The 23,730-nt window shown below is 38.9% G+C and overlaps 1 protein-coding gene across 2 annotated transcripts in view; it reads right to left on the bottom strand.

Moving 5' to 3' along the window:
• Positions 1-1,153: 1,153 nt before the first annotated feature.
• The window catches only part of LOC131322986 (probable LRR receptor-like serine/threonine-protein kinase At3g47570), a 48,914-nt gene continuing 26,337 nt past the window's right edge, over positions 1,154-23,730 (bottom strand). The window contains exons 2-4 of one of the 2 annotated variants that reach the window (XM_058354599.1): positions 2,520-4,862; positions 1,503-1,837; positions 1,154-1,395 (exon numbers count right to left, since the gene is read on the bottom strand). In XM_058354599.1, coding sequence (XP_058210582.1) covers positions 1,378-1,395; positions 1,503-1,837; positions 2,520-4,862 — 2,696 coding nt within the window. In that variant the 3' untranslated portion in view covers positions 1,154-1,377. The remainder of the gene's footprint in view (positions 1,396-1,502; positions 1,838-2,519; positions 4,863-23,730) is intronic. The other variant, XM_058354600.1, reaches the window with a different exon arrangement.

Below are 23,730 nucleotides of genomic sequence, written 5' to 3'. Positions count from 1 at the left end.
TGGTTTTTAATATGCTTAACAGTGATCTATATGTAAATAAATACACAAAAATAGCAAGACACCAATCCCCACGAGGACCATCGCGCGATGACTGGGACAATCGCGAGCGTAACTGGGTCCATCGCTCGCTGGTTCTTGCCTCGACGGTTTTTGAAACCTTGCCAGCTTTAGGACCAGAACTGGTATTGATTACCAGCCATGGCCCTGCCAACTCTCCTCAGGGATCATAACAGAAAACAATAGGTATGCTATACCTTTGATTTTGGGTTTGAAAGGTGAATTTGAGCTTTGATGTTTGATTGAGGTGTTTGAATGGTGGAATAACAAGCTATGTTCTTGGGAGATTAGGGTTTGTATCATTTGGAATTTGATACTTAGTAACCCTTTGAAAAACTTGAACCTTTTTTATGAATGAACCATGGGGGTATAAATAGGGAGAAAGGGAGGTAGGTATGGGTTGTGAACAGAGGACTTCAGCCAGTCAACGAGGCCTGACTGAGGTTGCATTGATGGCCAACTGTCCTCTTAAGAAAGGTTGGTGGCAGTTTGGTCCGTCGCGCTACGGAGTCAATTTGTCGCGCGAGGGTCAACGGTCAAACTTTGACTGTTGACCATCACCTGGTAGGTTGACCATCGCACGACGGAGTCAGTCAATCGCGCGAGGATGAGCGATGGTTGCGCCCTGGCGCGCGTGGGTCAACGGTTAAACTTTGACTGTTGACCACCACCTAACAGTTTGACCATCGCGCGAGGGTCTGGGAGCAGCGCGTGACAGTAGGATTTTTGGCCTTTAGAAGTGGCTTAGGATTGGGTTAGGTTCAAAGGTTTTTCAAACACTCAAAGCTCAAACACTTGTCATTCCTAGGGTGTTCTTGATCCGTTTCATTATCGGGGAATCAGAAACTGTAAGTAAACTAATCTGGAAGCCCAGATTGGGGTGTCTACAGAGAGGACTATGGAAAGATGAAAAAGAAAGAACTGAACAAACCCAAATAAACAGTATATATATATTATATTTGCCTTCTAGTCCAAATTGAAAAGGTAGAGTAAATGCGCAGATAGAATTCGAAAAAAAAAGCAAATATAAACGAGGCGAACCGAACAAGATAATAGAAGTCGAAGACATACATTGAAATTTACGAAATATTGGTCCTAACATATAATTCTACAACTTTAAGATGAAAGCATTATTGGTCACACCATTAATCAAATTGAGGCTTGTTTAGTATACCCATTCTGTGGGGTCATGGTGAACATTGCCAAGGTAATTGGATTCTTGCTTGCTTCCAACATTGTCTGATGGAAGTGGGATTGGTCCCTTGATATTAATCAAGGTGTGCGTATGTTGACTTAGACACCTCGAGTTATCAACATTGTCTAGCTATCCATGTCAGTCTAGCAAGGTAAAACCATAGAGGATTAAAGCCAATGGCAGAGAAAAAGTGAAGATTTAAGAGAAGGATGAATTTAAAAAATATTGAGTAAGATTTTCAATTGCTTACCTTCAAAATATTGTTCTTGACCAGATGAAGCTCACGGAGTACAACATCGATGCTCATTCGGTCTTTTGGGAATTCGGTGGAGCATGCCAGTCCTATTTCTATAACCGAGATAAGATACTCCATCATTTTGCTGCCATTTCTCTCCTCGGTTAAGAGCATAGGATCTACAATCTCCATTACACGTTGAGGCAAGGCAATCCTTGTAAAGTTGTGAAGGTTAAGGTCTCCTTCAAACATTATGTCAGTAGGTCTCTTCCTTGATATCATCTCTAACAACAAGATCCCGTAACTATAAATATCTCCACTAATCGACATCTCGCTTCCCAGTCCATACTCTGTACGTAACTCGTAAAGTTCAAACATCAACACAAAAGGATCACTATTCGGATAACAGAAGTGATACGAAAAGAAAGAGAAAACTTGCTTTCAGTACGTACACAATGATGGGTTTTCCAAGATAAAACTACTCTCTCCATCCCATAAAGTTTGGCACTTTCATTATTCTAGCTTTATGAAAAAATTAACTATATCTTTTAATTCATAATATTTTTTATAAATAATATGGATCTTGTTTGATAGAATTTAATTTGTTCTATTAAACAAAGTTTAAAAAATCACCTAAAACATTATGGATTGAAAGATATATGCAATTTAAAAATGTCACGCATTCCTGAAAATGCCAAATATTATGGGACGGAGGGAGTAGTACATTTACACTAACATGCAATGGGTGGTCCCCTCTTTTTTTCTCTTTTATTGGTCGAAAGTCCCCTCTCTTTTAATTTCATGTCTACGTAACACTGGCTCTTTTCTATGTCAAAGTTATACTTCAACCTCTTATTTTACCATTGTCATTCGAATATGAAAATTTTGAATGTGATTTGTTTCAAAATAACAATGAAAAATTAATTCCACATCTCAAATGGCATGGACAGATCAAAACCCAATGTCAATTCAATCCTTTCGTCGTGTCTAAAATGTCTAGTCTAGATATTAGAAGAGGAAGATTTAAAGTACCTGGAGCTGCATATCCAATGGTTCCCCTTATTGCAGTTGAACTACTTGTACTTGGAGTGGTGAACTCTGCACGAAATCTAGCTAGACCGAAATCTCCAACATGAGCAACCATGTCACCGTCAAGAAGGATATTACCCGGCTTTAAATCGCAGTGAATAATTGGCCTTCCGCAGTGATGGTGAAGATAATCAAGAGCACAAGCTACATCAATCGCAATGTCTATTCTTTGCAGAAGATTGAGACCCACAAACTCACGTCCCGCATGACAATTTGAACTCGGAATTGGATGCAACCAATTATCTAGACTTCCATTCGGCATGAACTCGTAAACTAGAGCTTTAAACTCGTTCCCTTGAAAATCCGTGCTAGAACAAGAGGTTATGATCGAAACGAGGTTTCGGTGTCGAATATTCCTTAAGGCTTCACACTCTGCCATGAAACTCTTGGTAGCACCACGAGTTTGAAGGTCAAGTACTTTGACCGCAACAACTAACTCCCTGTTTTGTTCAATAATACCTTTATACACATGACCGAAACTACCAAAACCAAGCAGATTTGCCGAAGAGAAACCTTCAGTTGCTTTGAGAAGTTCTCCATAAGAGACTTTCAAAAATGGATCTTTCAACAATGAAACTGTAGGTTTGGTCTTTCTTTTCTTCTTGAATGAACGTATGACGAAAGATGAAACTACGGTTACACCAACGAGTATCGTTGCTACCGCGATCCCTAACGTCCATGAAAGAAACTTCGTGTTTCTTGATTTTTTCGTGATGCACTGAGGGAGTCGTAGTGCAGAAATGCCACCACAAAGCCTATAGTTTCCGGCAACTGATATTGCACTTGCATTTGTAAAAACACCCTTCATTGGTAACTCTCCTTCGAAATTATTGAAAGACAAATTGAGACTCTTCAGGGTAAATGTCCCTAAAAATATCGGAATTTGACCAGACAAGTTGTTGCCGGAAAGGTCCAAATTTTGAATACCTCTCAAGGATTCCATTGAGGAAGGAATAGATCCTTGAAAGAAATTGTGTTGCATATATAGGTTTTCAAGGCTACTACAACTACCAAGACTCTGAGGAATTTCACCAGACAAACCATTCTCGGAGATATCGATTAATACTAAATTTTTGAGATTTCCAACCTCGAGTGGCAAGGATCCAGACAAACGGTTGCGATTTAGGTACAATCCAATTGAGAGGGAAGAGACCATCAAAAGTTGTCTTGGTATAGTACCACTAAGGTTGTTATCAGTTAGTGCCACCGTCAATAAATTCCGACAGTTGCCAAGACTCGCAGGTATGGCTCCCTCTAGTCTGTTTTCCCACAAGTAAAGTTGATTCAGGAATGACAAATTTCCAATAGAGTCTGGAATTTTACCGGATATAGTGTTGGTACTAAATATCAACCTTCGCAACTTGTGGAGATAACCTACGCTATCGGGAATTGGACCGGTGAATAGGTTTTCATTTAGACCTAAGTGTTCCAGATTCACAAGGTTTCCTATCGTTGATGGAATAGATCCATGCAATTTATTTCCACCTAGTAGTAACCAAAAGAGAGAGAGTGATAGATTACCCACAGAGTCCGGTAATACCCCTCCAAATTGACATTTCCCCATACTTACCACTCTCAAATTGCTACAGTTGGTTAAAGAACTAAGAAAGGCTAGTCCATTAGATCCCTTAGCTTCAAAATTGTTCATATCTAGAGTTATCTCGCGGAGGTTTGTTAGGCTTCCGAAATCATTTGTTACTTTTCCGTTGAAATTATTAAAACCCAACATGAGTTGTAACAACTTGGAGGAGTTGGATATTGAAAGTGGAAGTGGACCATTAAATTGGTTGCGATTTAGCTGAAGGATCTGCATATGAGGGAACATGAAACCGAATGTCTGTGGAAGACTACCCTGAAGTCGATTATACGACACAGATAATGACTCCAGCAACGATAGGTTGTATAAGGAAGGAGGGATAGTACCTGAAATTTCAGTGTGACCCAACCACAAGTGCCTTAAATTTTTCAATCGACCCAAATCATTTGGAATACTTCCTCCCAACGGATTGAAAGAGGCACTCAAGTTTAGCAGAGAAGTAAGATTCCCAAATGACGGAGGAATCCCTCCAGTCAAATTATTTTTACTAAAATAGAGTGTAACGAGTCTCGGCATTGAAGAACCAAGTTCTTTTGGGAACTCTCCAACTAGCTTATTTTCAGTTAAAGAAAGGTACTTGAGATTGGAGCAACGTGATAGGCTTGTTGGAATTTTGCCTTCGAAACCGTTAAAGGTCAGACTCAGTTTCTCTAGTCTGAAAAGACTACCGAGTTCAGTTGGAATTGCACCTGTAAAAGTGTTGTTTCCGATATAAGGAGACAAGAGCCCACTAGTCCTCTGGACGTTAGGTCTATAGCGGTGACTCGTTCGTGTCGACGACTACATTGGACACCATCCCAGTGACAGAAATGGAGAGACTCATTCCACGAGCTCAAGGCCTGTTGATAATCTCGGAAAATATTCAACCTGAAGGCCAATAATGCATGCAAATCGGTCTCATTGCTAGCAACATTAATGGAGTTAACAAGACTACGGGATGGGGTTGTGTCAAGGGCAAGGGCTTTGATGTGAAGCAATGGGATGAGAGAGAGAAATAAGGGTAGGAGAGAAATAGAGAGAGATTTGGTTAGGAGACTCATGTTGGTGTGTGGTTTGAGTTCTCAATCGGAGTATGTTCGAACATATATAAGGAAAACATAATTCTAGTCGTCTCATTAATTTGGTGCAACTTGTATGCAAGTCTTTGTTTGGACGTGTAGAATTTGAATACTAGTACATGCGGTTTTAATTGGGTATGTGGAATCCAAGGAAAATTAGGTTGAATTTCCAGAAATAAGTCGGGCTAAATTTTATTGACATTAACCACTTTGTTTCTAAAAAAAAGCCCATTTAGCCCCAAAAGTTGATGTATATGAGGAGAATTCGATTAAATTGATTTTCACACCTAAATTTTCTTTTCATAGGCATCTACGAGAAATTTTTCAGTGCCAAGCGGGTACCACGTGGTGCGCACTCGGTGCATCCGGGCCGTCCATTTCGATTTTGGACGGCTCGGATTTAGAGAGAGAAAAAGGAGAGAGAGTGTTTCAATTTGGACTGTCTGGCTAATACACTTTTTGATGGCTCGAATGTGCACGCTCGGGCACCACGCGCGTCAGCCGGGTGACTTGGTACCCACCCGGCAATGAAAAATTTCTCCACGTCTACATAATAAACCGTCGCAAATGGAAATTCCAGTAGTCAAACACGCTTTCGGATTAGCAAGAGTTTCCACAAATCTTGAGCAAAGGAAGTCCTTATAGCCGAGACCCCAGATTTGGGACAAAAGGAAGTCTTTATTGCCGTGACCCCATATTTGTAAAGCTTGAATTTTATGCATAAGAAATCACACACACACACACCCCCCTCCTTGATTAACACTGTGTTGATGTTAAATTACCAACGTCCTCTTCTCTAAATAAATCCAGTTTTTAAGATAAATATGATTTTGTTTTGCTAAGCAAAAAGATACAAAGATTAAACAAAACAAGGGCACACCGGCATAAAGCACCCAAGACCACCGAAAAAGGATTGTGAAATGATAAATATGATTGTGAAATAATAGTGAATAATATTGTATGACTAAAATTGAGGGCATGATTGATGTTATTCACGAGCTTTAAATAATGAACAAGTTTGATCATTGAATTGAACTAAAAATGGCTCAAAAAAGACCTCAATAGGATCGTTTGAGAATGCGGTCTCTTATGGTTAGGACTTTGGAGGTGCCAAGCTTATAACTTCCTACCCACCCATCTCCAGATGCCAAATTTCTGTTCTCTCCTAATTAAGCATAATTAAGCAACCATTCTAATTGCCTTACAAAATCGAAATACAAGTTAATTTACAGTTGGATACTTGACACACAAAAACAAAGTAACAATATGGCGAGAAAGAGACCTAAAAACAAAAAGAAAGAAAGGGAAAACACCTAAAAACAAAAAGAAGAAATTTCCACATTTGTGGTCGCCGGTGGGGCCGTTCTATTAATGGCCTTAGAATTTTCAACCGCTTTGCAAATCTTTCCAGCAATTTTTCTAAGAGAAGAATTACCACATGCAAAGTTCTCGTAGCCATGGCCCCATATATATTTTTTCAATCGATAGGATTCATCGATAACAAAGGACTAACAATGAAATGGTAGCCATCCAAAAAGAAGAAATATAACAACCACAATGGAGGCCTAAACACTACGTAGAATATTCAGGACCTCACACAACCTAATGCGCAAAACACATGGAGAACATCTCCGATCAGCGCAACACTAGTGAAGCAACCAACAATAAACCCACATAGGGATTAGGAAAGCTCCCTCAATGGGAGAGAAAATAGAAAGAACCGAAAAGACATCAACAAAACAGAAAACCTGCAGATCATCACATCTAAATCCAGTCGCCCATAAACACCGACAAAACGGAACCACAATTACCACAGTAGCCACACCCCATCGTACAGCACCACCAACTGCTATCTCCGTCCCAAGAAACTATGCCCCTGTAAGGGCTCGAACCAATGCGATGCCCATAACGACAAGAACGGGCCAGTCTGATAACTTCAATGGAAGCGTAGAACGATTGAAAAGAAAAGCACATGGTGAGAAAGATAGGACGAAAGAGGACATAGACGAACTGCTCTGGTGACACAATTCGATCTGTCAACATCGGAACTCTCAGAAATCAAGGGGATAGATTTCAAGTAGAGAGAGAGAGAGGGGAAGAGGAAGTCCCTTTCCCCGGTCACCCTATTTAGGGAGAGGGAGGGGAGGAGAGTAGTGAAGCGGCAGCTAGGGTTTAGAAAGTTAGAGGAAGAGGCTCTCCTTTAGGAAGTTGAGGAATCCAATTCACTAATTGAATGAGTTATTTTGTTCACACCATGGCCCCAGATTTGGAAAGCTTGAATGCATATTTTCTCTACATCATATATTTCAAATCAATACCAGGTTTGATATTTATCTAGTTAATTTTTACAATTTTTGTCAGCTTTTTCAGGCACAAATCTACCATCTACCGATGGATCTATCTAGTAGAACGACTTTGTGTCCAAATCAAGTACTAGAAGGACCATGTTCGATATATACAAGATGTAGGGGTTTGATTTGTAGGGATCTGTGATGTAGGTGGGCTCTGGTTCCTTCCTTGGTTGCTCCGCTCCCTTCCGCCATACTTGCAATAAGTTACTAGGGCTAGTGTAGCCCAGTAACCCTCCAATAGTCAAGTCAGTACATAGGAGAAGGAGGGTAGGTTAAGGTCGAGAAGGACGGTGTACCTCTCTAGGTTGATATCTCTTCCCTTTTGTAGACTACACCTTACTTGGTCCCCAAGTAAGCGAGTGTAAGATACGCTTGGGTAATCACCTTGGGTGACGAGCACATGGCCAGGTCAGCCCTCAATGGTGTAGAGGTGGCTCCATGTGTGTCCTTTCATAGTCAACTAACCACCCAAAAAAAAAAATTTTCTTAGAATACATGTAAAATTTTTGGACTAGTCTTACTTTGAACACCCAATCCAATTGTCAATGAACACTCAATCCAATTGTTCACCCAATCCAAATGTTAATGAACACGTACCCACCACAAAAATAGCCCACAAATTAATCCACTTAAAATTAAAAGCAATCTGCGCAATTGAATGGGAGATCAATGGATGAATGATTACTTAATTACTTAAATAGAGAGTGATATATTTTATATTGTTGATAACGAGGATATCATGCAACGGTTTCAAACTATGAAAACTCGCCAAACACAATTGTAATAACTTATATACTTTGCTATTTTTGGGTCGCATTTTAGATATTATGTATAGCTTCACCTAAGGGTGTCCGCACTCAGCAAAGTGCAGACATCCCCTTTTTCCGATCAGATTTCGATGATCTGAGCCGTTCAATGTGATCAGAACGTGATTTTAAGGGATCTCGCGAAAAATCAACAAAAAAAAAAGACCGAGAAGAGCTTCATCCAAAAGTTTTTATTGAACGGTTAATAAAAAACTGCTCGAATGGAGCCCTTTCCGGTCATTTTTTTTGCTGATTTTTCGCGAGTACCTTTAAAATCACGTTCTGAACTCATTGAGCAGCTCGAATTATCGAAATTCAATCGGAAAATATGAAGTCCTTAGTTAAGCTAAGTAAGGACTCCCTTATAAGAAGAGGATTGATTATGTATAAACTTTTTGTTTATACATAGTTGTGGTTTCTCAAGATAGTATAGTGCAATTTCTAAACATCCTTAGAAAAATTTCTGGAGCCGCCACTGCAATGATGATTCATGAAGAGACTAGTTGCATGCTAATCTAAACGAGATAGAACTCGAATCCATGACCAAATCTTGATGTAAAAGATGAATTACAAGGAGGGTTCCACCCTTATTTATACTAGTAGTAGTCTTAACAATAAGGTAATTACTTAGAATGGAGACCAAGCAAAACAATACTTGGAGACCAAGACTAACAAAATTAAAAGACTGATATGAATATACCTGAACAAGTGGCATTAAAAGAGGAATTCGTAAAATGAATAATTCCTAAAATAAAGTTTTCATATATTTAAAATCTCCTAAATTCTTGTCCTACATCATCCTCCTTGGCTTAACTGTCTGGATACGCCATGATGACGTATTGGGGGTGAACACTCGGGTGGAGGATGAATCCCGCCCTTTGAGTCATTCGGGCGCACTGGCTCGCGCGGTTGTACCGAGTGATATTCCGGCGGGAAGCCCGAAGGCTTAGACGCCATGAGGGACCGGGCTCCGATAGGTTCTGGGAGCTGGTCCGGACTTGCCCAGTGGCTCGTGCTTCAGGAGCGGTCCGAGGCCCAATCTGCCGGGTCCACTACACAACACATATTTGTCGAAATGATCAAGATCGATTTCATCCCATGATATTCCTAAGACTTTAATTGGAACCTGAAAATAAAAATAAAAAGAAAGAAAAATACTTATTTTCGTTTTTGTTCTTGTTTGAAACTCAGAGAAAAAGAAGGGAGTGTTTTGTGTTGTTTTGATATATATATATATATATATTATATAAGCAAGAGAGAAAGTTACGCTTTCTGTCCCTAATTATATGTGTTCAGGCGCAGAAATTTAGGTCTTCAAAAAGATGCATTTGTTTCGTTAAATTTTTTTGAATAAATAGCAATTAATGAGTTCTATTAAATAGTGAAAAAAAAATTTAATGAAAAATATGTATCTTTTGTAAGATCTAAATTTGCGAGCCGTACTCTTACTTAGACACGGAGGGTATAAAGTAAAAATTACACCTACACTCTTTTTTACTCCTACACTCTGCATTTTCCCACGTACATAAGAGTGTAAGTTGCTAAACCTCCTAGCTGTCACTATCCTGTAATTTTTCCTTCCCCCTGCGCCAACTTTCTCCCTCTCTTCCTCCATCGTTTTCGTTCTGCTTACCTCCTACCGGCCACTACAATTTGCATCAATTGCTTCGGTCCCTCCACGGTCAATATCAGAGCTTATACACCACCAGTAAATCCTCAAAGTCAAGTCAAGTTATACACCACCAGTAAGTCCTCAAAGTCAAGTCAAGTGATAGTAGAAATAACTGAACTTAGACGCCAGAGTTTCTAGTCTCCTGGGGTTGTCATTATTGATACTCAAATTGTTTGACCAAGGGTACGTATCTACAACCTTGAGAGCCCAAATTAACAAAGCACCAGAGATACAGCGGAAAACCAAACAAACCAAAAACACAACGTAAGGTGTAATGTAGATTGCAGGAGCTTTATCTAATAATGAACATGATACGTATATCTGTGCCGATGAGAAAATGCGGAAAGAAGTAGAGATTACAGATACAGTAATTGGGTTTTTGCCATTATTAATTAAGAAGAATTTCCAGCATTATTAAGAATTTCCACAAGTCTCTGTCAAAAACGCTCAAGGCAATATCAAGAATTTCCACAAATCTGGTCACTGGTGGGCCCATCATTTAATGGCCAAAGAATTTTCAACCTCTTTGCAAATCTCTCCAATGATTTTTCGAGGCAAATGATACCCACAGGCTAAAAGTCCTTTCCAGGCTCTCTGAATTTAGGGATTTGATGGAACAGAAACAAAAAGATTAGAATTTCTTGCAAATTCAATTGTTAAGATCAAGTATTCTGAGGAGAAATTGAGAGAAAAAAACAAAGATGATATTGTTTTGATTGGCTCCTCCTCTCTCACCAAAAGTGAGAATCTAATTCGTTTCTTATCACGATGTTCCTCACAGTACGAAGGAGGCTGTCACAGCCATGCCTCCACATTTTTAAAGCTTAAATTGCATGTTTTCTGTCTCCTTCTTTTGGCATGACAATTGGCACCCAATTTGTTATGGACAGCAAAAGTTTTTCCCTTTCTCTCGCCGGTGCTACGTACCTTTCTACCTAATCCCAATGCAACGGACTCAGTAATATGGAATGGATCCCCTTCCTCTAAATATCAAACTTCTCATACTTGGACTGCTCCAATGATTCACCATCCTTCTTTTTTACCGGGCATAACATTGTTTGATTCTCTCGATATATCCCCTAGACACGGTTTTATTCTTTCGATCGAGCTAGAGATAGACTTCATAGCTGGGGTACTGTCATAGAACTCCAATTTGCTCTCTCTGTAACCTGCATGTGGTATCTTTGGGTCATCTTCTTTTTGAGTGGTAAGCAATTCTAGAACATTGTTGCTAATCTGAGTTGTATCACTGCTGGTCTTACACTACTACTCTTTAAAATTGTTTTTTCAAAAAGTTGAGGAAAACTTATGGGGTGGAGATTCGAACTCAGTTCCTGTTCGATCCTAAAGCATCCAAAGAACCTAAATTGCCATACCACCAAGAAAATGTTACTTGAAGGCAATTGGAACTCCTTATTATTTTCAAACGATAAACTGTATGTTTTGGAGCCTTCTTTTGACCAAAAAATTAGGAGCTAGAAGCGACGGCTTCTTCAGCTTCCCTTCTAAGCCGGCTCTGCTCTTTAGTTCCAGAAAGCTGCCTGGTTCTGTTCCAATTTCATAAAGAGAGGTTTACCCAATACTCTTAGAAGGCTTGCTCTAGCTGCTATGGTTTATTTTAATCTAGCAAGAGAAGAACAGAATTTTCAAGGGCATTCTGAGATGAAACTCTGCCATGGGCCAGATCGAATCTGAAGTGAGAGTTAAAGCTACCCAAAGCACATATGTCTAGTTGATTAATCTGTCTTCCTGATGTAGAATGAGAATTGAAAATAATTTAATAAATAGCATTATTTAGTTTTTCGTATGTTATGTTTTACAGTAATTTTGTTAGGGAGTTTTAATTTTAGGAATAAGTGTTATAGAATATTCAAATTTTCAATTATAGTTTATTTAGTTTCCTATTTTATGTTTTGTACAAGAATTAGGGCTCAATTAGGGTTGGGCTCAATTAGGATTTGGGTTTTCTACCTATTTAATAAGTTGTACACCTTCGGGCCAAGGGAGTTGTTGATTATTAGTATTAAAATTAAAAGAGTCTAGAGAGCGTTTCTCTAACTTCTATCGTTTTGTGGTTTTCTTGTTGCACGATTATCGATCTGTGTAGTCATACTGCGCCCTGCATCACTTCCTTACTTTGTGAGAAGTGGCATATGTCAAATTGATTTTTACTCAATAGGTTGACTTCTTCGTAGTTACATATAGGGTTCTTGCCATTGTTTTCTAATAAAATTCTTAGTTACCAAAAAAAATCAAAATGTGGCATAACTAGACCACTATCTGACTTTGCTTTTGAATTTTGAGAGCGAGTGTACGAGCTGTTTCGAATGTTATACGGAAGTCCTTTAAAGCCTCAGTGTTTAAGCTTGCTTAGTTTCTCGATCTGCCTTAGTGTATTATCTCTAGCGAGACAAATCTCCCAATTGTCAGCACAAGCACCTAGTTATGAAAAAAGATAGAGGAGGATGCGAGAGCTCGTTTGGCATCGTGGAGACAGATTGATCGATCCTTCTGCGGGAAACAAGAACCTAGGTGATATACGGGATATGTCTAATAGATGTTTTAGGGAGCCTTAATTTAATTTTGTCATCGCTATTGATTCTATGGTTGCCCAGTAGCCTTGTCCTGTTTATGCTCTAGTTGCTAGCAAGGGTATGGCTGCAGCTGATGTGACGTCTATAACCGTGACTCGTTTGTGTCGACAGCTACATTTGAGACCTTCCCAGTGACAGAAATGGAGAGATTCATTCCATGAACTCAAGGCATCTTGACATTCGGGGGAAATGTTTGACTTGAAGGCCAATAATGCATGAAAATCAGTCTCGTTGCTAGCAACGTTAATGGTTTTAATAAGACTAAGGGATACTATTGTGTCACGGGCAAGGGCTTTGATTTGAAGCAATGGTATGAGGGAGAGGAATAGGAGATGAATTGAGAGAGATTTGGTTAATAGAGTACTCACCTTCAAGAATGTGGTTTTAGGCCCCTCAATTATGTTTGAACTATATATACTACTACAATTTGTTCAGGGGTTTGTGATGAGGTTTATTGGAAGAGGGCAGGAAAAGCACAGTCCGTTAATATCTGGGGAATGAGATTGGCTTAACAATAAAATAACAGGAGTTTTGGAGCTGATTGTGGAGGGGTGTTAGTCTTTGCTTTCATTAATAAAGTTGGCTTTGCTTTTCCTTTCTTAATTCGACAATGGAGCATGACGGCATTTCTTTATTTTCTTTTTGGTAGATTTTCAATTAGGTATGTGTTACCAATTAAAGTTATATCACTGTGTTGATTATCGACAGGGATGATTAGTTTTAGTACCACAAAGAAAGAAAGAAAGAAAAAGGGCAATGCGATTTGTTTCTCAAGGTTTTGTTGTAATTCAAGACTTCAATGGATATGAAGACTGATGACGATAATAATAATAGTAGGAAACTAACGAAAGATGCTTCTATTAATCTTTGAAGATCGTTAAGAAAAGAAGATTGCTGGCGCAAGGCAACACACCAATCTTCTAGAACGAAATTGATACATACGTTTTCTGAGCTAATCTTCTCATATATACTCCTAGTTATAGCCCAAATAGCTGGGTTGATTCTACACTACTTCTAAGTACACAACATAGATCGATGTCTTGTTTGTTTAATTGATGATCTTATACGATGAAGCCTAAAGAGGCTATCTATCTATCTTAGAGCATGCGCACAAGCGTCGCTATTACCTCGTTCATAGGTAAAAAAAAAAAATTCAAATAAGACGACACTAAACACAAAAAATACACTGTTGTTTCAAACTTTTTCCGTCTTTGGTAAACTTTTGGTGGTGGATTTTTACCTTTTAGATTACTTTCATCTAGACGAATAATTAATAAAAAAACATTTGTCGGAAACCTATATAAAAAAAATTCAGAAAAAGACGAAGGAAAAATACCAAAACATTAACTTGGGAAGTGTCTTATGGACTGCTAATTTGCGAACTTCCGTCTTATTGGTGCGACTTGCAAGTCTTTATTAATTTTTTTTTTTTGCTAAATAAGTCTTTATGGAGTAATATATCACTAATACGCGTTGAAGTTGAGTGAAATATCACTACCGTTAGACTTATCCCACATCGCTCATCTAAACCACCCAAGCTTGGTTAATAAATTCTAAAGGCTACTCCACCTATTGTCAATTGGTTTAGGTTGGAACCCTCCAAGAATTCTAACATGTATCAGAGCTTGGTCTTGGGTGGTCTCACCTCTCGTGGAAAAGTCTCTGTCATCTCTGTCACCCGAGTCAGTCAGTCAGCTCCTGATCTGTCACCTCCACGTGCATACGTGAGGGGGAGTGTTAGACTTATCTCACATTACTCATCTAAACCACCCAAGCTTGGTTAATAAATTCTAGAGGCTACTCCACCTATTACCAATTGGTTTTAGGTTGGAACCCTCCAAGAAATCTAACAACTACAAAGAAAAATAAGCCACAGTCAGTGGCAAAATGAGGATTTGATCGCACTAGGGTCAAGCTGTCAAGCATATAAAATGCTTTACTTTCCTTTGGACCTCGCCCCTGTTCTTGTTCCATAACCATAAACAGTGAGTTCCAAAAAAACAACCACAAACACTGATTTTCATCTCCATATCCATTATCCATGTAGAGAGAAAAAGTACTTAGAGAGATTGAATATTTGTAGTTCAAATCCACTTTGTACAAAAGAAAATTAGAATCTAAGACTAAGCTACTTGCCTGTAAACGGGTCGGATGACTCTAGAAAAAAGCTCCAACTCATTGGCGGTGGTGTTCAAGACGAGGGTTTCAAAAAAAAATTCCTTCAAGGTGTGAGTTCTCCATTCTGCAACATTTTGCGGGGGGGGGGGGGGGGGGGGGGGGGGGGGAAGTGTCTGGAAAGGGGAAAGTGGAAAAGGGCAACACTTGTAATTTAGTTGGGGTATAAGGGCAAAATGTTTGGAAGACATATCCTATGGGGCAAATTTACAGAAATACCCCCAAAACTACATTACTACCCACAGAAATTTTCCATTGAGTGGGTCAGTAGAACCCCCTTGCCCAAGTGTAAGTCTGCCCCTTGCAACAGTGACAAAAAAGTTGTCACTGAGCCGTCACTAAAAGTGTGTTACTAAAAATATTTAGTGACAACTTTTCACCTATAGTGACAGATAACTGTCATTATAGGTGAAAAACTGTCGCTAAATATTTTTAGCAACACACTTTTTTTTTTCATGGGCAACAAAATTATTATTACTCGACAAATGATACATCGAGGAGGCCAAACTCCAATTACAAGAAGGACTTGGATCAAAGATATAGCCACAAGAAAGGAAAAAGGAAAAGAAAAGAAAAGAGATCAATGAGAAATTGAAAGAAACCACTACAGGAGTGGAGTGTACACATCCCAGCACAGCTAACACCTTAATCATTATCAACTCCTAACAACATTAAAACTCTCAGGGATGAAACCTGCTTTGGAGTAAACTTCAATCAAACAACACTTTAGCAGGAATCCTTCAGCAACACATCTGGAGCATCTATAGTACTAGCATGTGAACACGTACGCCTGCAGAACGACACCTGGAGTAGCTATATGACTAGCAATTAAGTGTTAACCTTCAGAACTCTTAGCCCTCCCGAATTGGGAGCAACACACTTTCAGTGACAGCTCAGTGACAATTACTTTGTCAGTATCGCTTTTTTTTTTTTAGGGTATATAGTGGCAGACATGTATATTACTCGTAAATCAGTAAATGGGGTAGGTGCTCACTTCTGAATCCTATTTCAATACTTGGTCCCCAGGGGAAATTTCAAAATGACACATGAATTTTTACTTCAATGTCACAGAAACATCTAGACTTTACTTTATTCCAATTAAACACTTGGACTTACAAAATCTCCAAAATGCGGCACTTGTCGTTAGCCTCCATCCATTCCGTCCACAAAATTGCTAATGTGGCACACTTCACCCGTTAACCGGTCCCACTTCACATGTTAGGAAGTAAAAGACATGCACACAATCAAAACCCCGTCATTCACTTCACCAGATACATCGCTATTTCCACTTCTTGAACCCTTTTAATTTCCTCAGCTTTCCCATCATCCGAATCCACAATATCTTCCAAATTTAGTTCGATTTCTTAATCAATCCTTGAAATCTCTGCAATTGGGCTCGAACTCGGATGTGGGTCCCTCCTCCGTTTCTCGCTTCTCCCCTACCTTCTCAGCTCCATTGCCATCCTCTATTTCTCGCTCCTCTCTAACCTTCTTAGCTATGGTCATCCTCTATTTTTCGCTCCTCTTCATCTGTAACTTCAACTTTTCCGCACCACCAGAACCGGAAAAGACCTAACCCATTTGCTGAAACCGGAGCAAAACGATTTGGGTTTAATTTGTTTAAGAAAATGGGGGCAAAACAGACTATTTTTGACCCATTGGCAGGGGCAGGGGCAGCGGAGCGGTTCGGTAGGCTCCGACCTAGCCCATGCCAGTGACTTTAAGGGAGGACAATTCGTGGGTCTCGACTGCATGCGGTGTTCTTCTTACGGATGAACATTGGGCTGGAACGCGATTTGTCTCTGCTTAGGCCATCGACACTGCTCCTGAGAAACCTCATCAGTGGTGGTGGGAACTTCTCTGACGGATCTGGTGAAGGGGACTAGATTGGAGGTTTGTGGGGTTCTTATTTTGTTTTTTATCCGCAGAGTTTTGATTGTGTGCACAATGAAAAGGCGAAGAAAAGTGAAGTAGGGGAGTGTTGGGTTGAGATTGAGTGCATTGCATTCAATAAAAAATCGGTTTGATTTGATAAAAAAATAATTATTTTATATTCTCATTTCTCAATTACTTTCATACTAAATCAAACCAAAATGAATCGAGGCTTATGTACCAATCAATTGGCGTTGGCTACATAATTTTTTTTTCTCCATTGAGCTTTGTTAAGGGACACTTGTTCACTCAAACCCAGAAGACTCGGGATAGTTGAACTAGCCTAAAGAAAAAAAAAACTAAAATGATTAATATACTTTAACTGTAGTAGGCTAGAATTATTTTAATATACAAATATAATGTATTAGAAAAAAAAAACTTTATAATATAGTAATAAGTATGCGTTCCAATGAAGATATATGTCTACTAAGCCGGCCCCCAGGATGAAAATCCTGGCTCCGCCACTGGCAGCCCCTCTAAACTTATTTTTGTTCGTACCAACAGAGTTTCAATGTTACTAATCCGCAACGTTCATTTTGCAGACGATGCAAAAGAAAATGTCATTGCCAAAAGTTTTATGGTGCGGATCTCACCTTCCGGATCGAATTTCGATGATTCAAGCCGCTCAAAGTGATCAGAACATGATTTTAAGGTTACCTACGAGACATCAGTAAAACAAATGACCGAGAAGAGCTTGATCGGAGCAGTTTTCATTGAACAGTTCAATAAAAAACTGCTAATATCAAGCCCTTCTTGGTCATTTTGTTTGCTGATTTATAGCAAGTACCTTTAAAATCACGTTCTGCACACTTTGAGCGGCTCGGATCATCAAAATTTGCTCGAAAAAGGGGAGGTCCGCACAGTAGACTGGTAAGGGATCCCTCACGAGATAATTTGTGTTGCCAAAGATTAGTATGATTGGACTTGATAGGCATGGGAACGAATTGTGTTTTATTTTGTCAAATATACCGGTTATGTCGAAAATCACATTTGCCTCAAAACAACATGAGCAGTTTGCTTTCGTATCGATGTACTATCAAGCTACGAGTACTTTTTATTGAGATGCCCTTTTTTATTTTCCTTGCGGTGTCATGCATGAAATAAACAGTTCAAATCATTTTTAAACTCCTATCAGACCCACGAAATTGAGTTTTGAAAGGGCGGGCGGGATGGAGGTGATCTCATAATTTCCAGAAATGTGCCATGGAGGCTGGCATCGTTGGGTTCCAGAGTAATAATTTCCACAAGTTCCGTAAAAAACGTTTTGGAGATTCCAAAGGTTATAAATTTCCACAAGTCAGTCAAAAAGGCTTTTGAGCTCCGCTATCTCGAGGGGTCTAGTGTCTGGGTACTATAACTCCATGTAAGCCGATCATTGTTGATAATGGTATGAATGAGCGATGACTCTTGCTTAGGCATTAGACATTAGCTTCGTTTCTTTGCTTTTTCTGTACATCTTTAGCTTTAGGGCTTGGCTGTGTCTCAGTATCTCTGTATTTGGGTGGGAATCCGTAAATGCCGTATTGCCTGACCTGTATTCCGGTAATAATCTGTAAATGCCGTAAGACTTTTTTAAATGGGTATAATTTGACAAAAAAAAAAAGAAGTCATAAAGGGTTTGGATTTTCCACACATAACAATTTCCACAAGCCCGTCGTAAACGCTTTGGTTAATATCAAGAATTTCCACAAATCTTATCACTAGTGGAACTATTATATTAGGCTCGGTTTTGATGACAGGAATAGAAAATCAAGAATGGCTGCCAAAGTTCACTTTATTATACCTCCTATGGTTTGAGCTATGCGCGCATACAGCCCTTTAGATTCAATTTTGTGCATACGCACACCTTTGCGGTTTGTGAAAACGTGCAGATACATCCAATTGTGCCCATTTCACACCTCTTCAATCTAGCCAAAATTTAATCCTAGTCATTGATCAATATGTATTAATGAAAGAATAAAAAGCACGTGTGTAAAAATATTATGTCGATCAGACATCAATAACTTGGTGATCTTATATACTTGTTAGATTAAAATGTAATTTTAAATTCAAAAATTTACTTCATCATAAGTTCTATTCGCCCGAAGAAACGATGCTGCCCTCCCCATTTTACGTGGCCCGCTTGTGCTAGTCATCGGTAGAATTGGTCTTTCAATCGAGATGAGAGTAAGTTGGCCTGAACATCCTGAGTTGTCAAAAACAAAATGTCAGAGTAACACATGAATACTTGCGCTCACGTGATATAATCGAAATCTCAAAGCAAACGTATTTCAAACTACAATCTCGTGGCTGAAGATGCATGTGTCATGTGACAGGGTTTCGATGTACCTATTAACGCTATAAAGACCTAACAATTCATCTTGTATTTGTTTATGTTGTGAGAGTGTGACCCAAATGAACACAATACGAACAAGTCTGAGTCAGAATTTACAAACCCATCAAGCACAACCGGTTCTGTAGCTAGCCACTTAATTAAGACACATTCAACACAAAAAGGAGATGTCGAAGATATACATGCATGGAACATTTTCAAGATGGGGTTTCCCTTGTAGGATTTTTCGATTTTAGAGAAACTTTATTCTTGAATAAGTGAATTCGTGTAAACGTACTTTGGTTGAAGAGCTGGCAACAGTAGACGATAAAATGATTCTTACTTTAACTAGTTCTACATTGCCACTCTCCAATGGTTTTGAGGGATAATAGTATTCAAATTACTACTTTCTACTATTGTCACGTACGTATAGTCTACCACTTACAAATTTCTCCAGCAAAGTCGTGTGTAATCATTGTAGAACAAGCAAAGCCTTTGTCTTAATACGCTATAAACTGAAGTTACTGCTCTGTCTATCGAACTTCGCAATTTTGAAACCAGTTGCCATTGAAACAATCACCAATTGCACACTACGCAGCAGAAAATGAACGCTTCGGATTAAAAACGAAACGAGTCGCCATTGAAACGATCACTATAAACGAGGATTCACTAAATGGTTTAGTCTCTCTACTTAATCGAAGTGTGCGTCACAACCCAATCCAAAAACACATGGGTCATGACCAGCCAATGAGGTTAACTCACTGAGGCTTGCTAATTAAATACATGGGAATTTCTGCATGCACATTAATCTATAAAATAAATAAAAATATTCGAGTATAACAAAAAATGCGGAAGCATGATAAATTAACCAAAACTAAGTGTAAGATATATCTATACTACTTCTTTTAAAAGTACGAAGGTGTTTTCTACTTTTTTTATTTCCAATAATACCCTTGTTCATCTACTCCCATTTTAAAAGTGCAGAACACTTTAAAATTGTCGGAAGCAACCCATGCGTTTCCCACACTTTTGTTTCCAAAAATGCCCCTGCTATGTCTAACAAATCACAAATGTATCTAAAGCCACGCATCTCTCAATTTCCCACACAAGCGAAGGGACACCAAAGGACCGCCTCTTTCCGGAACAGATGCATCTCCTTGTCCCAAGAAGAGCACGTGTCTTTTGCCAAAGTAAAACCTTAACTATTCGGCAACCGCCGCAACCCCAAAAAAACAGACAAACAAAAAAAACTAATAGCAACTGCAGTTTTAGTTGCAACTGCCACATTCCGTTGCCCTTCTGGAACGCATCTTTTTCGATAGCAAAACCTCTTCTCCCGTGAGCATCGTGTTCCTCTCGATGGGACTCAGAGTTGAATTGAATAATCCGTTTAGACCAAGGGCATTCCACTTAGCAACTATTCCATCTCCCACCCCTCCTCTGCATTTTCCGGCAACAAGTCACCTCATTGTCAAGTGCGTGGCACGACCGGCTGGTTGACCAACAAATTCCAACTTCTCGTAACACAGCACACAGATTGTCGGTATTGTTGTCTCTTAATTTACCTGTGGTTTAATTTTGAGTAGATTCGCAACAATATATCTTATTCATGTTATTTGCTCTCCCTCTTATTTAAAGTTTACCATTGGTTTATTGCTGAGTTAATCGGTGAATTTTCGCTGTCCATAGTTTGTTCACCAGATGTTCACGAAATGTCTAAGCAATAAATTACCAAGCGCACTGTTTTTTAACATAGTTCTTGGAATATATGTCTACCCTAATGATGTATGAGCGTTAACAATACATCAACAAAAAAGGTTTGTTGTTCTGTTTGTGGTTCTCGCATGCATTCTGCAATGAGATGTTAACAAAATGTATGATTCTAGAAATGAGATTTGAACAATATTGACTCTAATTGTTGTCATCTATACTATACTACTACTTTTAAAAGCACGAAGGTGTTTTCTACTTTTTGCCTTTCAAAAATGCCCCTTCAAAAAACTTGAAATAACTGACCACCCCAAATGAAAATTAACGCCACTTGAAAGCTCTCTGCACCATTTTTACTTTGTGTTGTTTCCTAATGACGCACTTTTCCAAAAACAAACCAACGGCAACTCTCATCTGCCAGACCTTTAAATTAAATTGAAGCGGTGCCCACGTCTCTCACGGCAACGCCTCTAGACTCAATTCAATTGAAGATCCCTCCGACAACCAGAATCTCAATGTCCGTCGTTGCCCACCACCCAGAATCTCTTCATGCTGCAGCTTCAGCTTCCACGCGATACACATTATTTCTTCTTCTACTTCTATTCTCCTGGTAACTTCACTCCCTCTCTCTAACTGCCCAGAACATGAGACCATGGAACGTTGTCGTCAAATTTTCCTTCACAAAACATCCGCCGAAGATGTACCGTAACACCAGCCTTCGACAATCAATCTTATTCCGGTGAGGGTGTGGAAGTGTGCCCCTGACTGACATCTCTCTTGGCATCACCAATAACCAACACTCATTGGCTCTCTTTTGCGTTTTCCCATTTGTGTATTCTCGGCAATTTTGACCCCAAAATATCAGGTAGGATACGAACTATATCAGATGATAGTAAAGTATCAATTTATCGAAATGATCGAGGAATCTTCTTCTACAGAGGCACTTCTATGATTCATGGACGTACTACTGCAAGTTAGATGTTCGATGTATTGCCTATATGAGGATTAGACCACAAGTTACCGTAAAGTATGGATATCTTTGTGGTAAGGCCATAAGTTGAAACTGTTGAGTAGGATGTTAATGGATTCTGCTCCTATTTCTTCCTAATCAATGGATGGGGAACCAAAAACTTTTGTCAAGTTTACCAATATCCAATGTGTGGTATCTCTTAGTGTATTGATGCTTGATTTCTATTTTACACAGGCATGGTAATGTAATGGCCTTCTGGTCTACGGCATTAGGGACCATTACCAATTTCAAACTATTATGGAAGTTATCAATCTAGGCCAATTTCTTTGGAGAAATACCTGCAATGTTCAAAATTGAAGAATGTTGCAGCCGCACAAGTTTCGCCATGTATTTGTTTTAATTGTCGGGTAAGATTCTGTAGGATCGATCAATGTGTGGTGCAGAATTGTTTGTCGCTTCGAAGAAATCAGACTCGAGAAATATTGTTATATGATCTAAACAAGCACATTTACGTATTTGTTCTACTTCAGATTTCTATTTCTATCCATACTTAATTCTGATGCAGTCATAGTTTAATTTTTTGAAGCTTCATTGGGTTTACTGGAAAAGCATCATTAGACTTTTCTTGGTCAGAGGAGGCACATGTTTTGTTCCGATAGGATTATGCATAATTCAATTATCTGGTCAACAGCTTATTTTGTGGCTCACGGTATGAGGGTGCATCAATATGTACTTGAAACTACTATGTAAGTTATCAATCTAGGCTATTTCCTTGGATCAAACCAATGAAATTTCAAAATCAAAGAATATTTTATCGTTGCAAGTTTCGTATTTTATTTTCTTGATTCTCGGGTAGGATTTTTGGAAGTATCTCTAATTATGTGGTTCAGAACTTTTGGTCACTGTAGAGGAATCAAATTGGTGAAAGATAGTTAGCTGATATAAACAAGTACAGTGGCTTATTGGTTCTACTTTGAGTATCTTCTTATAGTTAGTTCTGATTGGGTCCTAATTTATTTCTTTGAAGCTATATTGGTTTACTGGCAAAGCCTCATTGATCGGGCTTTTGTTTGTTGGAAGAGGTACGTATATATTATTCAAATAGGGCTATGCATGATTCAGTTTTCTTTGCAATGGCTTATTAGTACTTCTCTTTTCCCGTAAGATTTTGAGCTAACTATTACTTGAGTTGAAAACTCTAAATATGGTTGTTCATTTCATGCCTTTTTCTTTCTCCTGTACTCTTTTATACTACTTTGCATATTCATTTGTGTTGCTTAATAAAAGGAAAATGCAATGTAATACACAACAGTGTGCATGTGAGGAACTGCAGCAGTAATGATATTTTTCGCAATTAATAGCAGTCAATAGCAGTGTTCATTTTTTTGGTTCCTCACCTCCATCCATTGATGAATAATTCTCATCGGTTTAACATGTTTCTCTTACATGATTATTCATTTTGATTTTTTGCTTTGGTATCGGTGCAAGATCCAATTACTTAAAAGTATTATTAGCAGCACAATGAACCTAGACATTGAGATATGTAGGGTAATGGAATGACACTCAATTCTCTGGATATGTTATGTTTCATTTTTTCCCTTTGTTTTGCATGATGAACAATTGCTTCAATTTGCTTTGCACTATGTTTTGAAGACTATTCAAATGCAATGTGGAGTAAAACAATGCAATGTGGTTAGAATTGAAGGCATACCAGTTTGACCCCACAGATTCGAGATAAGAAAATGGAGGTTCCTTTGTTCCTTTACTCTTTTTGCAGGAAAAAAATGCTTTGAGTAACCTAAATCAGGGTGCATGTAAAAATGGGAGGTCAATGTTGTGTACTCATTTGGTTCTGTGGTTCTTGATATATTTTTTGTAGGAGAGAAGCTTTGGCATTCATGGCGCTCACCATGAAGTTCTTGTTGACATCTTTAGGTGCCTATAAATCTAAGCAATTAAAGGAAGAAAGGCTTTTTTT

This window comes from Rhododendron vialii, chromosome 4a (genome assembly GCF_030253575.1).
Source record: "Rhododendron vialii isolate Sample 1 chromosome 4a, ASM3025357v1".
Classification (NCBI taxonomy): Eukaryota; Viridiplantae; Streptophyta; class Magnoliopsida; order Ericales; family Ericaceae; genus Rhododendron; species Rhododendron vialii.
The sequence above is the reverse complement of the archived record's forward strand: the minus strand, read 5'-3'. Positions and strand labels throughout refer to the sequence as shown.